The 13301-nt window shown below is 47.3% G+C and overlaps 1 protein-coding gene across 1 annotated transcript in view; it reads right to left on the reverse strand.

Moving 5' to 3' along the window:
• The window catches only part of LOC147123125 (interleukin-8-like), an 18834-nt gene extending 5885 nt beyond the window's left edge, over nucleotides 1–12949 (reverse strand). The window contains exon 1 of the mRNA XM_085965332.1: nucleotides 12922–12949. Coding sequence (XP_085821458.1) covers nucleotides 12922–12949 — 28 coding nt within the window. The remainder of the gene's footprint in view (nucleotides 1–12921) is intronic.
• Between the last annotated feature and the right edge of the window lie 352 nt (nucleotides 12950–13301).

A 13301-nucleotide genomic window follows, 5' to 3' on the forward strand; every position in this document is an offset into this window, starting at 1 on the left:
GGGGGAAAGAGTGGAGGGAAGAGGGGGGGAAGGGGAGGAGGGAAGGGGAGAGGGAGCGGGGAGTCCCCGAGCCCCGCCCCCCCCGATCTCCCGAGGCTCCCCCCCCCACCCTCCCGAGCCCCGATCTCCCGAGCCCCGCCCCCCCGATCTCCCGAGGCTCGCCCTTCACCCCCTCCGATCTCCAGAGGCTCGCCCCCCCCCCCCGAGGCTCGCCCCCCACCCCCCCCGAGGCTCCCCCCCGATCTCCCGAGGCTCGCCCCCCCCGATCTCCCGAGGCTCGCCCCCCCCCCCCCATCTCCCGAGGCTCGGCCCCCCCACCCCCCCGCGATCTCCCGAGGCTCGCCCCCCCCCGATCTCCCGAGGCTCACCGCCCCCCCCGATCTCCCGAGGCTCGCCCCCCCCCCGATCTCCCGAGGCTCGTCCCCCCCCCCGCGATCTCCCGAGGCTCGCCCCCCCCCCGATCTCCCGAGGCTCACCGCCCCCCCCGATCTCCCGAGGCTCGCCCCCCCCCGATCTCCCGAGGCTCGTCCCCCCCCCCGCGATCTCCGAGGCTCGCCCCCCCCCGATCTCCCGAGGCTCGCCCCCCCCCCGATCTCCCGAGGCTCGCTCCCCCCCCCGATCTCCCGAGGCTCGCCCCCGCGATTTCCCGAGGCTCGCCCCCCCCCCGCGATCTCCCGAGGATCGCCCCCCCTCCCCCCGATCTCCCGAGGCTCGCCCCCCGATCTCACGAGGCTCGCCCCCCCTCCCCCCGATCTCCCGAGGCTCGCCCCCCCCCTATCTCCCGAGGCTCGCCCCCCCCGATCTCCCGAGGCTCGCCCCCCCCGATCTCCCGAGGCTCGCCCCCCCCCGATCTCCCGAGGCTCGCCCCCCCCCCCGATCTCCCGAGGCTCGCCCCCCCCCCCCGATCTCCCGAGGCTCGCCCCCCTATCTCCCGAGGCTCGCCCCCACCCCTCCCCGATCTCCGGAGGCCCGATCTCTGGAACCCCACCCCCCGCCCGAGCCCCGGTTGCCTTGGTAACCCTCCTCCCCTCTCCGCCTCCCGATCTCCGGGCCTGGGCCTGAGCGGCTGATTGCGTGAATAAGGACCCTCCTCACCTGTCACGGAGTTGAAGTCTCCGAAAGCGGCCACGGTGCCCCGGGCCTCTTCCCCCGCGCATTCAGGAGGCGCGGGGAAGAGAGAGAGAGACAGACTGGCGGGGGGCGGGGGAAGAGTTAGACACCGCTGCGCACCTGCTCCGGGGAGCTCCGTGACGCCACCGCCGCACCAGCCTTTACTAAGATGGCGGCGGTAGCGGCGCTCAGCTGAGGCCCGCCCCTCCAGCCTTCACAAAGTTCGCGGCGATCGGGGGCTGCTTGTTGACAGGGGCCGGGAGGTGCCTAGCTGGGGCGTGGGTGCGGAGGAGAGGCCGAGGCTTCGAGGCCTACCTGGAAAAACGGGGAAAGGTAGGAAAATTAATGAGATTAGATAAAAGGTTTAGAAAGTAATTAACTTTTTTTTAAAAGAATAAGGCCTAGAAATTCAGTGGCCTGCGTCACCAGTTTGCGCCCAAAGAGGGCTTTTGCGCCACTGTGCAAACCTACCGCGATATTTAGCGGGGCGCTAATGGCGGCGTTAGCCACTAGCGCTGCGCCGCCACCGATGACGTCATCGGTGTGCGCAGCGCCCCGCTATCGCCCCGCTGGCCATATTTGGTTGCTGCCGCCTCCCCCGCGCCGGCCGCAAACAGCGACCGGTACACGGGGCCTACCTGTGCCGGTAGTGGGGCGAGTTAAGGTGAAGGTGCGGCCGGCCGCTTTTTCGGCGGCCGCCTGCCCGCACCTCTGTCCCCGGCCTCCTACACCCCCCCCCCCCCCCGCGGCATTGCGGCTGTTTCCCGAGAGCCCGGCACTTCTCCTTGGTGCCGGGCTCATTTGCCGGCACTCGCGAGCGGGGATCGCGCTGTTGCAGGCACCTCCCCCTTAAGAGTGGGAGGAAGGCCTGCAGTACCGCAGGCTGCCGTGCCGCAGTGGGTGGCGCTGCGGCACTTTGCGCGCCGATATTCAGTTTCAGCGCCCCAAGCGGGGCGCCGAAACCCTTGTTTAGCAGCCGGCTTCCACTTGGGGCGCTGAAACTGAATATCCCGCTGGCGCAAGTGGCTCCGCGCGCAGCGGTAATTCCGGCGCCCAGGCGAGCTGGGCGCCCCAAACTGAATTTCTAGGCCTGTGTATCTATCTATCTATCTATATATAAACGGATCGTTCTGTCTGTCTGTCTATCTGTCTGTCCGTCCTCGGGTGTGCGTCTGTCCGGCTATGCGCTCGAAAGTTATAGAGCGTACCTACGCGTGCGTTACGTCGAAAGAAAGCTTACCATTCCGAAACAGTCGTAAGCGTATTTACGTTTCGGCCGGACGAAAATCGCGCCCGCGGTATCCGAAAAACATTCAACATTCCGCTCATTAGCATCTCATTATCCGCTCATTAGCGATAGAGTGACCTCGAGGTCGACCAATGGTACGCCGGGTTGCTGGCGCGTGCGGCCGGGCCCTCCTACGGTCGAGTGACGGGACGATTGACCAATCCTACGCTCCGGTCACCTGACGGTCGACCAATCGGTGCGTGTGTGGGCGGGCCTTATCGTTCTGAACCGAGGTGAGTCACCGCCATCTTGATTCCAAACTTTTCCTTTCTTTTTCCCGCTTTCTGCGTCTTTAAAAAAAAAGTTGCTTTTAAAACACATAGGCCTAGAAATTCAGTTAGGGGCGCCCAGCTCGCCTGGGCGCCGGAATTACCGCTGCGTGCGGAGCCACTTGCGCCAGTGGGAAATTCAGTTTCAGCGCCCCAAGTGGAAGCCAGCCGCTAAACAAGGGTTTCGGCGCCCCGCTTGGGGCGCTGAAACTGAATATCGGCGCGCAAAGTGCCGCAGCGCCACCCGCTGCGGCACGGCAGCCTGCGGTACTGCAGGCCTTCCTCCCACTCTTAAGGGGGAGGTGCCTGCAACAGCGCGATCCCCGCTCGCGAGTGCCGGCAAATGAGCCCGGCACCAAGGAGAAGTGCCGGGCTCTCGGGAAACAGCCGCAATGCCGCGGGGGGGGGTGTCGGAGGCCGGGGACGGAGGTGCGGGCAGGCGGCCGCCGAAAAAGCGGCCGGCCGCACCTCCACCTTAACTCGTCCCACTACCAGCACAGGTAGGCCCCGTGTACCGGTCACTGTTTGCGGCCGGCGCGGGGGAGGCGGCAGCAACCAAATATGGCCAGCGGGGCGCTGCGCACACCGAAGACGTCATCGGTGGCAGCGCAGCGCTACAGGCTAACGCCGCCATTAGCGCCCCGCTAAATATCGCGGTGGTTGTGGCCAGAGGCGCAAAAGCCCTCTTTGGGCGCAAACTGGTGGTGCAGGACACTGAATTTCTAGGCCACAGTCTTTTACCAGCAGTTTTAACTCAGTCACGAACTGTTCAAACGACTCACTAGCTCCTTGTACTTTCTCCTGAAACTTGTACCTAGCGAATATCGTATTTGTCTTGGGCATCACATATGCTTCAAAACGGTCAAAATAACTTTTCAGTACCTTTGCTTCATCCGCGGTGAGAGACCATGTGTTAAAAATGTCTCCTTCTTTTTCTTCGATCCACAGGAGTAGGTAACTGCATTTTTCTTTCTCCCCTTTGCTTTTCAGTGGACCCGAAAACATCATGCTTGAACTTGCTCCATTCTCTAGGTAAGTTCAAAGATTCCCAATTCATTCGAGGCAAGGGAGCTCCAACGATGTCCATTTCAAATCACTGTTCTGACACCATGTCTTGTTTTGCACACTTTGTACAAAAATAATAAATTGCAGGACAACGGAGTATTACAGTTTAAACACGTTTAATGAAGCATCAGGTCTGTAAGCTTTCTCAATCAATACAGCACCGTGTGGACAAGATGGAGTCAGGACCCCTGGGTCTTCTAAACAGTAGCAGCCCTTACAGATTCCTGCAGGCCAATCACAACTCAGCATGTGATCACGTGAAGATAATAGGTATTCCTTACAGATGCCTGCGGGTCAATGACAATTCAATATGCAAATGTTACAGTATGGACTGGTTGGGCCTGCTCTGTGCAGTATATCCTATGTAATCCAATGTAAATTAAAGTAAATCATAACTCTATATGTCTAAATAGGTTTGTTTGGATCAATGATCATTAATGTAATTTCTTGCAAACATTTCCTCAATGTTGCCAGTCATAGAATGTTCAGCCTATCTGGTCTGTGCTAGTGTTTTTTTTCAATTTGAGCTGTCTGGTCTAATCTCATTTTCCTGCTGCGCCCCCTTCCCCAATCATACCCTTCATCAAACTTCAAAAGGAGCAGAAAGATTTAGGGGTTCGGATACATTGTTTTTTAAACTGGGAGGACAAGTTGATAAAGCTTGTATATGGGATTCTAGATTCTATAAATCATGGCAAACAATTGAAAAGCAGACGTAATGCTAAACCTACACAAATCATTGGTTACTCACCAGTTACAATATTGCAATCAGTTTTTGGTTGCCTTATTTTAAAATGTCAAGACCATGGAGATGGTGCAAAAGAGATTCATTAAGCTGCTACCAATGATGAGGGCTCTTCAGGTTGAGAAAAAATCTGATAAATGTTCAAAATGATTTGATAAAGTTAATAAGAAAAAACAATTTCCACTGGTCACTCAGTTGGTGACTACATGGCATATATTTAAGAGCATCACCAAAATAATGAAGGGAGAGATTAGAAGAATGTTTTTTACAGAGGGTTTTTAGTACATGGAATGCTCTACCAGAAACAATGGAATGAATAATAGCTTTTAAAAGGGAAGTGGATAAATATTTGAAGAAGTTTTAAAAGGGTATGGGGAAAGGCCAGGAGAATGGGACTAAGTGAATAATTTTCTCAAAGACCCAACACAGGCGTGGTAGGCCAAATGGCCTCCTCCTGTACTGTACTATCACTTTTTACCTTGCCATAACCTTTCACGATCATGAAAACCTGTATCAAGTCAACCCCTTAACCTTTCCAGTGGAAAAAAAAAGTCTGACTTCTCAAGTAACTCTTGATACATGTAACCCTTCCTCCTCAGTAACATCTTAGTGAATCCATTGATACATGTAACCCTTCCTCCTCAGTAACATCTTAGTGAACCCATTGATACATGTAACCCTTCCTCCTCAGTAACATCTTAGTGAACCCATTGATACATGTAACCCTTCCTCCTCAGTAACATCTTAGTGAACCCATTGATACATGTAACCCTTCTTCCTCAGTAACATCTTAGTGAACCCATTGATACATGTAACCCTTCCTCCTCAGTAACATCTTAGTGAACCCATTGATACATGTAACCCTTCCTCCTCAGTAACATCTTAGTGAATCCATTGATACATGTAACCCTTCCTCCTCAGTAACATCTTAGTGAATCCATTGATACATGTAACCCTTCCTCCTCAGTAACATCTTAGTGAACCCATTGATACATGTAACCCTTCCTCCTCAGTAACATCTTAGTGAACCCATTGATACATGTAACCCTTCCTCCTCAGTAACATCTTAGTGAATCCATTGATACATGTAACCCTTCCTCCTCAGTAACATCTTAGTGAACCCATTGATACATGTAACCCTTCTTCCTCAGTAACATCTTAGTGAATCCATTGATACATGTAACCCTTCCTCCTCAGTAACATCTTAGTGAACCCATTGATACATGTAACCCTTCCTCCTCAGTAACATCTTAGTGAATCCATTGATACATGTAACCCTTCCTCCTCAGTAACATCTTAGTGAATCCATTGATACATGTAACCCTTCCTCCTCAGTAACATCTTAGTGAACCCATTGATACATGTAACCCTTCCTCCTCAGTAACATCTTAGTGAATCCATTGATACATGTAACCCTTCCTCCTCAGTAACATCTTAGTGAACCCATTGATACATGTAACCCTTCCTCCTCAGTAACATCTTAGTGAATCCATTGATACATGTAACCCTTCCTCCTCAGTAACATCTTAGTGAATCCATTGATACATGTAACCCTTCCTCCTCAGTAACATCTTAGTGAATCCATTGATACATGTAACCCTTCCTCCTCAGTAACATCTTAGTGAATCCATTGATACATGTAACCCTTCCTCCTCAGTAACATCTTAGTGAACCCATTGATACATGTAACCCTTCCTCCTCAGTAACATCTTAGTGAACCCATTGATACATGTAACCCTTCCTCCTCAGTAACATCTTAGTGAATCCATTGATACATGTAACCCTTCCTCCTCAGTAACATCTTAGTGAACCCATTGATACATGTAACCCTTCCTCCTCAGTAACATCTTAGTGAATCCATTGATACATGTAACCCTTCCTCCTCAGTAACATCTTAGTGAATCCATTGATACATGTAACCCTTCCTCCTCAGTAACATCTTAGTGAATCCATTGATACATGTAACCCTTCCTCCTCAGTAACATCTTAGTGAACCCATTGATACATGTAACACTTCTTCCTCAGTAACATCTTAGTGAACCCATTGATACATGTAACCCTTCCTCCTCAGTAACATCTTAGTGAACCCATTGATACATGTAACCCTTCCTCCTCAGTAACATCTTAGTGAACCCATTGATACATGTAACCCTTCCTCCTCAGTAACATCTTAGTGAACCCATTGATACATGTAACCCTTCCTCCTCAGTAACATCTTAGTGAACCCATTGATACATGTAACCCTTCCTCCTCAGTAACATCTTAGTGAACCCATTGATACATGTAACCCTTCCTCCTCAGTAACATCTTAGTGAATCCATTGATACATGTAACCCTTCCTCCTCAGTAACATCTTAGTGAACCCATTGATACATGTAACCCTTCCTCCTCAGTAACATCTTAGTGAATCCATTGATACATGTAACCCTTCCTCCTCAGTAACATCTTAGTGAATCCATTGATACATGTAACCCTTCTTCCTCAGTAACATCTTAGTGAACCCATTGATACATGTAACCCTTCCTCCTCAGTAACATCTTAGTGAACCCATTGATACATGTAACCCTTCCTCCTCAGTAACATCTTAGTGAACCCATTGATACATGTAACCCTTCTTCCTCAGTAACATCTTAGTGAACCCATTGATACATGTAACCCTTCCTCCTCAGTAACATCTTAGTGAATCCATTGATACACGTAACCCTTCCTCCTCAGTAACATCTTAGTGAATCCATTGATACATGTAACCCTTCCTCCTCAGTAACATCTTAGTGAACCCATTGATACATGTAACCCTTCCTCCTCAGTAACATCTTAGTGAATCCATTGATACATGTAACCCTTCCTCCTCAGTAACATCTTAGTGAACCCATTGATACATGTAACCCTTCCTCCTCAGTAACATCTTAGTGAATCCATTGATACATGTAACCCTTCCTCCTCAGTAACATCTTAGTGAATCCATTGATACATGTAACCCTTCCTCCTCAGTAACATCTTAGTGAATCCATTGATACATGTAACCCTTCCTCCTCAGTAACATCTTAGTGAACCCATTGATACATGTAACACTTCTTCCTCAGTAACATCTTAGTGAACCCATTGATACATGTAACCCTTCCTCCTCAGTAACATCTTAGTGAACCCATTGATACATGTAACCCTTCCTCCTCAGTAACATCTTAGTGAACCCATTGATACATGTAACCCTTCCTCCTCAGTAACATCTTAGTGAACCCATTGATACATGTAACCCTTCCTCCTCAGTAACATCTTAGTGAACCCATTGATACATGTAACCCTTCCTCCTCAGTAACATCTTAGTGAACCCATTGATACATGTAACCCTTCCTCCTCAGTAACATCTTAGTGAATCCATTGATACATGTAACCCTTCCTCCTCAGTAACATCTTAGTGAACCCATTGATACATGTAACCCTTCCTCCTCAGTAACATCTTAGTGAATCCATTGATACATGTAACCCTTCCTCCTCAGTAACATCTTAGTGAATCCATTGATACATGTAACCCTTCTTCCTCAGTAACATCTTAGTGAACCCATTGATACATGTAACCCTTCCTCCTCAGTAACATCTTAGTGAACCCATTGATACATGTAACCCTTCCTCCTCAGTAACATCTTAGTGAACCCATTGATACATGTAACCCTTCTTCCTCAGTAACATCTTAGTGAACCCATTGATACATGTAACCCTTCCTCCTCAGTAACATCTTAGTGAATCCATTGATACACGTAACCCTTCCTCCTCAGTAACATCTTAGTGAATCCATTGATACATGTAACCCTTCCTCCTCAGTAACATCTTAGTGAATCCATTGATACATGTAACCCTTCTTCCTCAGTAACATCTTAGTGAACCCATTGATACATGTAACCCTTCCTCCTCAGTAACATCTTAGTGAATCCATTGATACATGTAACCCTTCCTCCTCAGTAACATCTTAGTGAACCCATTGATACATGTAACCCTTCTTCCTCAGTAACATCTTAGTGAATCCATTGATACATGTAACCCTTCCTCCTCAGTAACATCTTAGTGAATCCATTGATACATGTAACCCTTCTTCCTCAGTAACATCTTAGTGAACCCATTGATACATGTAACCCTTCCTCCTCAGTAACATCTTAGTGAACCCATTGATACATGTAACCCTTCCTCCTCAGTAACATCTTAGTGAATCCATTGATACATGTAACCCTTCCTCCTCAGTAACATCTTAGTGAACCCATTGATACATGTAACCCTTCTTCCTCAGTGACATCTTAGTGAATCCATTGATACATGTAACCCTTCCTCCTCAGTAACATCTTAGTGAACCCATTGATACATGTAACCCTTCCTCCTCAGTAACATCTTAGTGAACCCATTGATACATGTAACCCTTCTTCCTCAGTAACATCTTAGTGAATCCATTGATACATGTAACCCTTCCTCCTCAGTAACATCTTAGTGAACCCATTGATACATGTAACCCTTCCTCCTCAGTAACATCTTAGTGAATCCATTGATACATGTAACCCTTCTTCCTCAGTAACATCTTAGTGAACCCATTGATACATGTAACCCTTCCTCCTCAGTAACATCTTAGTGAATCCATTGATACATGTAACCCTTCCTCCTCAGTAACATCTTAGTGAATCCATTGATACATGTAACCCTTCCTCCTCAGTAACATCTTAGTGAACCCATTGATACATGTAACCCTTCCTCCTCAGTAACATCTTAGTGAATCCATTGATACATGTAACCCTTCCTCCTCAGTAACATCTTAGTGAATCCATTGATACATGTAACCCTTCTTCCTCAGTAACATCTTAGTGAACCCATTGATACATGTAACCCTTCCTCCTCAGTAACATCTTAGTGAACCCATTGATACATGTAACCCTTCCTCCTCAGTAACATCTTAGTGAACCCATTGATACATGTAACCCTTCCTCCTCAGTAACATCTTAGTGAACCCATTGATACATGTAACCCTTCCTCCTCAGTAACATCTTAGTGAATCCATTGATACATGTAACCCTTCCTCCTCAGTAACATCTTAGTGAACCCATTGATACATGTAACCCTTCCTCCTCAGTAACATCTTAGTGAACCCATTGATACATGTAACCCTTCTTCCTCAGTAACATCTTAGTGAATCCATTGATACATGTAACCCTTCCTCCTCAGTAACATCTTAGTGAATCCATTGATACATGTAACCCTTCCTCCTCAGTAACATCTTAGTGAACCCATTGATACATGTAACCCTTCCTCCTCAGTAACATCTTAGTGAATCCATTGATACATGTAACCCTTCCTCCTCAGTAACATCTTAGTGAACCCATTGATACATGTAACCCTTCTTCCTCAGTAACATCTTAGTGAATCCATTGATACATGTAACCCTTCCTCCTCAGTAACATCTTAGTGAATCCATTGATACATGTAACCCTTCTTCCTCAGTAACATCTTAGTGAATCCATTGATACATGTAACCCTTCCTCCTCAGTAACATCTTAGTGAATCCATTGATACATGTAACCCTTCCTCCTCAGTAACATCTTAGTGAACCCATTGATACATGTAACCCTTCCTCCTCAGTAACATCTTAGTGAATCCATTGATACATGTAACCCTTCCTCCTCAGTAACATCTTAGTGAATCCATTGATACATGTAACCCTTCCTCCTCAGTAACATCTTAGTGAACCCATTGATACATGTAACCCTTCCTCCTCAGTAACATCTTAGTGAATCCATTGATACATGTAACCCTTCTTCCTCAGTAACATCTTAGTGAACCCATTGATACATGTAACCCTTCCTCCTCAGTAACATCTTAGTGAATCCATTGATACATGTAACCCTTCCTCCTCAGTAACATCTTAGTGAACCCATTGATACATGTAACCCTTCCTCCTCAGTAACATCTTAGTGAACCCATTGATACATGTAACCCTTCCTCCTCAGTAACATCTTAGTGAACCCATTGATACATGTAACCCTTCCTCCTCAGTAACATCTTAGTGAATCCATTGATACATGTAACCCTTCTTCCTCAGTAACATCTTAGTGAACCCATTGATACATGTAACCCTTCCTCCTCAGTAACATCTTAGTGAACCCATTGATACATGTAACCCTTCCTCCTCAGTAACATCTTAGTGAATCTATTGATACATGTAACCCTTCCTCCTCAGTAACATCTTAGTGAATCCACTGATACATGTAACCCTTCCTCCTCAGTAACATCTTAGTGAATCCATTGATACATGTAACCCTTCCTCCTCAGTAACATCTTAGTGAATCCATTGATACATGTAACCCTTCCTCCTCAGTAACATCTTAGTGAACCCATTGATACATGTAACCCTTCCTCCTCAGTAACATCTTAGTGAACCCATTGATACATGTAACCCTTCCTCCTCAGTAACATCTTAGTGAATCCATTGATACATGTAACCCTTCCTCCTCAGTAACATCTTAGTGAACCCATTGATACATGTAACCCTTCCTCCTCAGTAACATCTTAGTGAACCCATTGATACATGTAACCCTTCCTCCTCAGTAACATCTTAGTGAATCCATTGATACATGTAACCCTTCCTCCTCAGTAACATCTTAGTGAATCCATTGATACATGTAACCCTTCCTCCTCAGTAACATCTTAGTGAATCCATTGATACATGTAACCCTTCCTCCTCAGTAACATCTTAGTGAACCCATTGATACATGTAACCCTTCCTCCTCAGTAACATCTTAGTGAATCCATTGATACATGTAACCCTTCCTCCTCAGTAACATCTTAGTGAACCCATTGATACATGTAACCCTTCCTCCTCAGTAACATCTTAGTGAATCCACTGATACATGTAACCCTTCCTCCTCAGTAACATCTTAGTGAATCCACTGATACATGTAACCCTTCCTCCTCAGTAACATCTTAGTGAACCCATTGATACATGTAACCCTTCCTCCTCAGTAACATCTTAGTGAATCCATTGATACATGTAACCCTTCCTCCTCAGTAACATCTTAGTGAATCCATTGATACATGTAACCCTTCCTCCTCAGTAACATCTTAGTGAATCCATTGCTTTTATATATTCTTCTTATAATCAGTTTGCCCAAAACTACACATTCCTCGAACTGCGACCACGTTGGTGAGATATGACCTTTTATTCCAGAAGCCATGTTGAGAGTCTCGACTAACCCCTTCTCTGTCCAGGTAGCCATACAGAATATGTCTAATACTCTTTCCTAGCAACTTGCCGATAACCAAAGTCAAGCTAAAGGCCAATATTTTCCTGGTTCTGACTTTTTGCCTTTTTTGAACATTGGCACCACATGGGCCTCTCTGTAGTCCATGGGAACAATCCCAGACCCTAGTGAGCTGTTAAATATTATAAGATAGGGGATTGCTCCCATTCCTTTGAGCACCCTCAGGTCAATGCCGATCTGTTTTGAGACCCCTTATTCTATCCAGGACTATATCAGTATCCACTTTGACACTTACAACTTTAGAGTCAACTATACCTTGCAATATTGGTAACTGAGCATCAGCTATTGGCAGGAATACCTTTGCCATATCCTGGGAGTTCTTCTGAATGTGCCTTCAGGAATCCTTCAACGGTCCTGTGCAGTCCTTAATAGCCCTCTAACTCCTAACATAACAAAAGATTTTACTATTGCTACCACAGTTATCCACGATCATCGTCTCCAGTGACCCTTTGGCTGCTATGATACTGCAGCTTTTGTTGCCTTGAGCTGAGCTCGATGCTTACTCCTGTTCTCCTGAGAGCTATTTGTTTTCATCTTAAAAGTATTTTTGTTTAAGTCTCATTTGTCATTGCACATGACCAGTTAGCCACTTTGACTTTGGCCCTTCTTTTGCCTCTAGGGACATACATGGTTTTATTTTGCATTAGGATACGGAGTATGGTAGCATACTGGTTATGTTACTTGACTAGTAATCCAGAGACGCGAGTTCCACTCCCACCATGGTAGCTGGGGAATTTAAATTCAGTTAATTAAATAAATCTGGAATAAAAAAGCTCAGATTGGATTGTCGTAAAAACCCATCTGGTTCACTAATGTCCTAATGAAGGAAATCTGCCATCCTTACTTGGTCTGGCCTATATGTGACTCCAGACCTACAGTAATCTGGTTGACTCTTAACTGCCCTCTGAAATGGCCTAGCAAGCCACTCAGTTGTATCAAACCGCTATGAGAAACAATAATAAGAACAAAACCGGAGAGACCAGACAGCATCGACCTCGGCACCGGCTACGGACACTGCAACAACACACCTTGCCCAGTCAACCCTGCCAAGTCCTTCTCACTAATATCTGGTGACTTGTGCTAAAATTGGGAGAGCTGTCCTACAGACTAGTCAAGCAATAGCCTGGCATAGTCATATTCACAGAATCATACCTTTCAGCAGTGTCCCAGACGCCGCCATCCCTGGGTATGTCCTGACCCACCAGACAGACCCACCAGAGGTGGCAGCACAGTGGTATACAGTCAGGAGGGAGTGGCTTTGGGAGTCTTCAACATTGACTCTGGACCCCATGAAGTATATCATGTCTCAGATCAAGCATGGGCAAGAAAACCTGCTGATTACCATTTACCGCCCTCCCTCGGTAGCACCACTATTGACCGAGCTGGCCGAGTCCTAAAGGACATAGCTGCCAGACAGGGCGTGCGGCAGGTGGTAAGAGAACCAACACAAGGGGAAAAACCTACTTGACCTCGTCCTCACCAAGCTACCTGTCGCAAATGCATCTGTCCATGACAGTATTGGTAGCAGTGAC

Source organism: Somniosus microcephalus, chromosome 2, assembly GCF_052327205.1.
Source record: "Somniosus microcephalus isolate GS21.2 chromosome 2, FLI_Smic_1.0, whole genome shotgun sequence".
In the NCBI taxonomy this organism is placed as follows: Eukaryota; Metazoa; Chordata; class Chondrichthyes; order Squaliformes; family Somniosidae; genus Somniosus; species Somniosus microcephalus.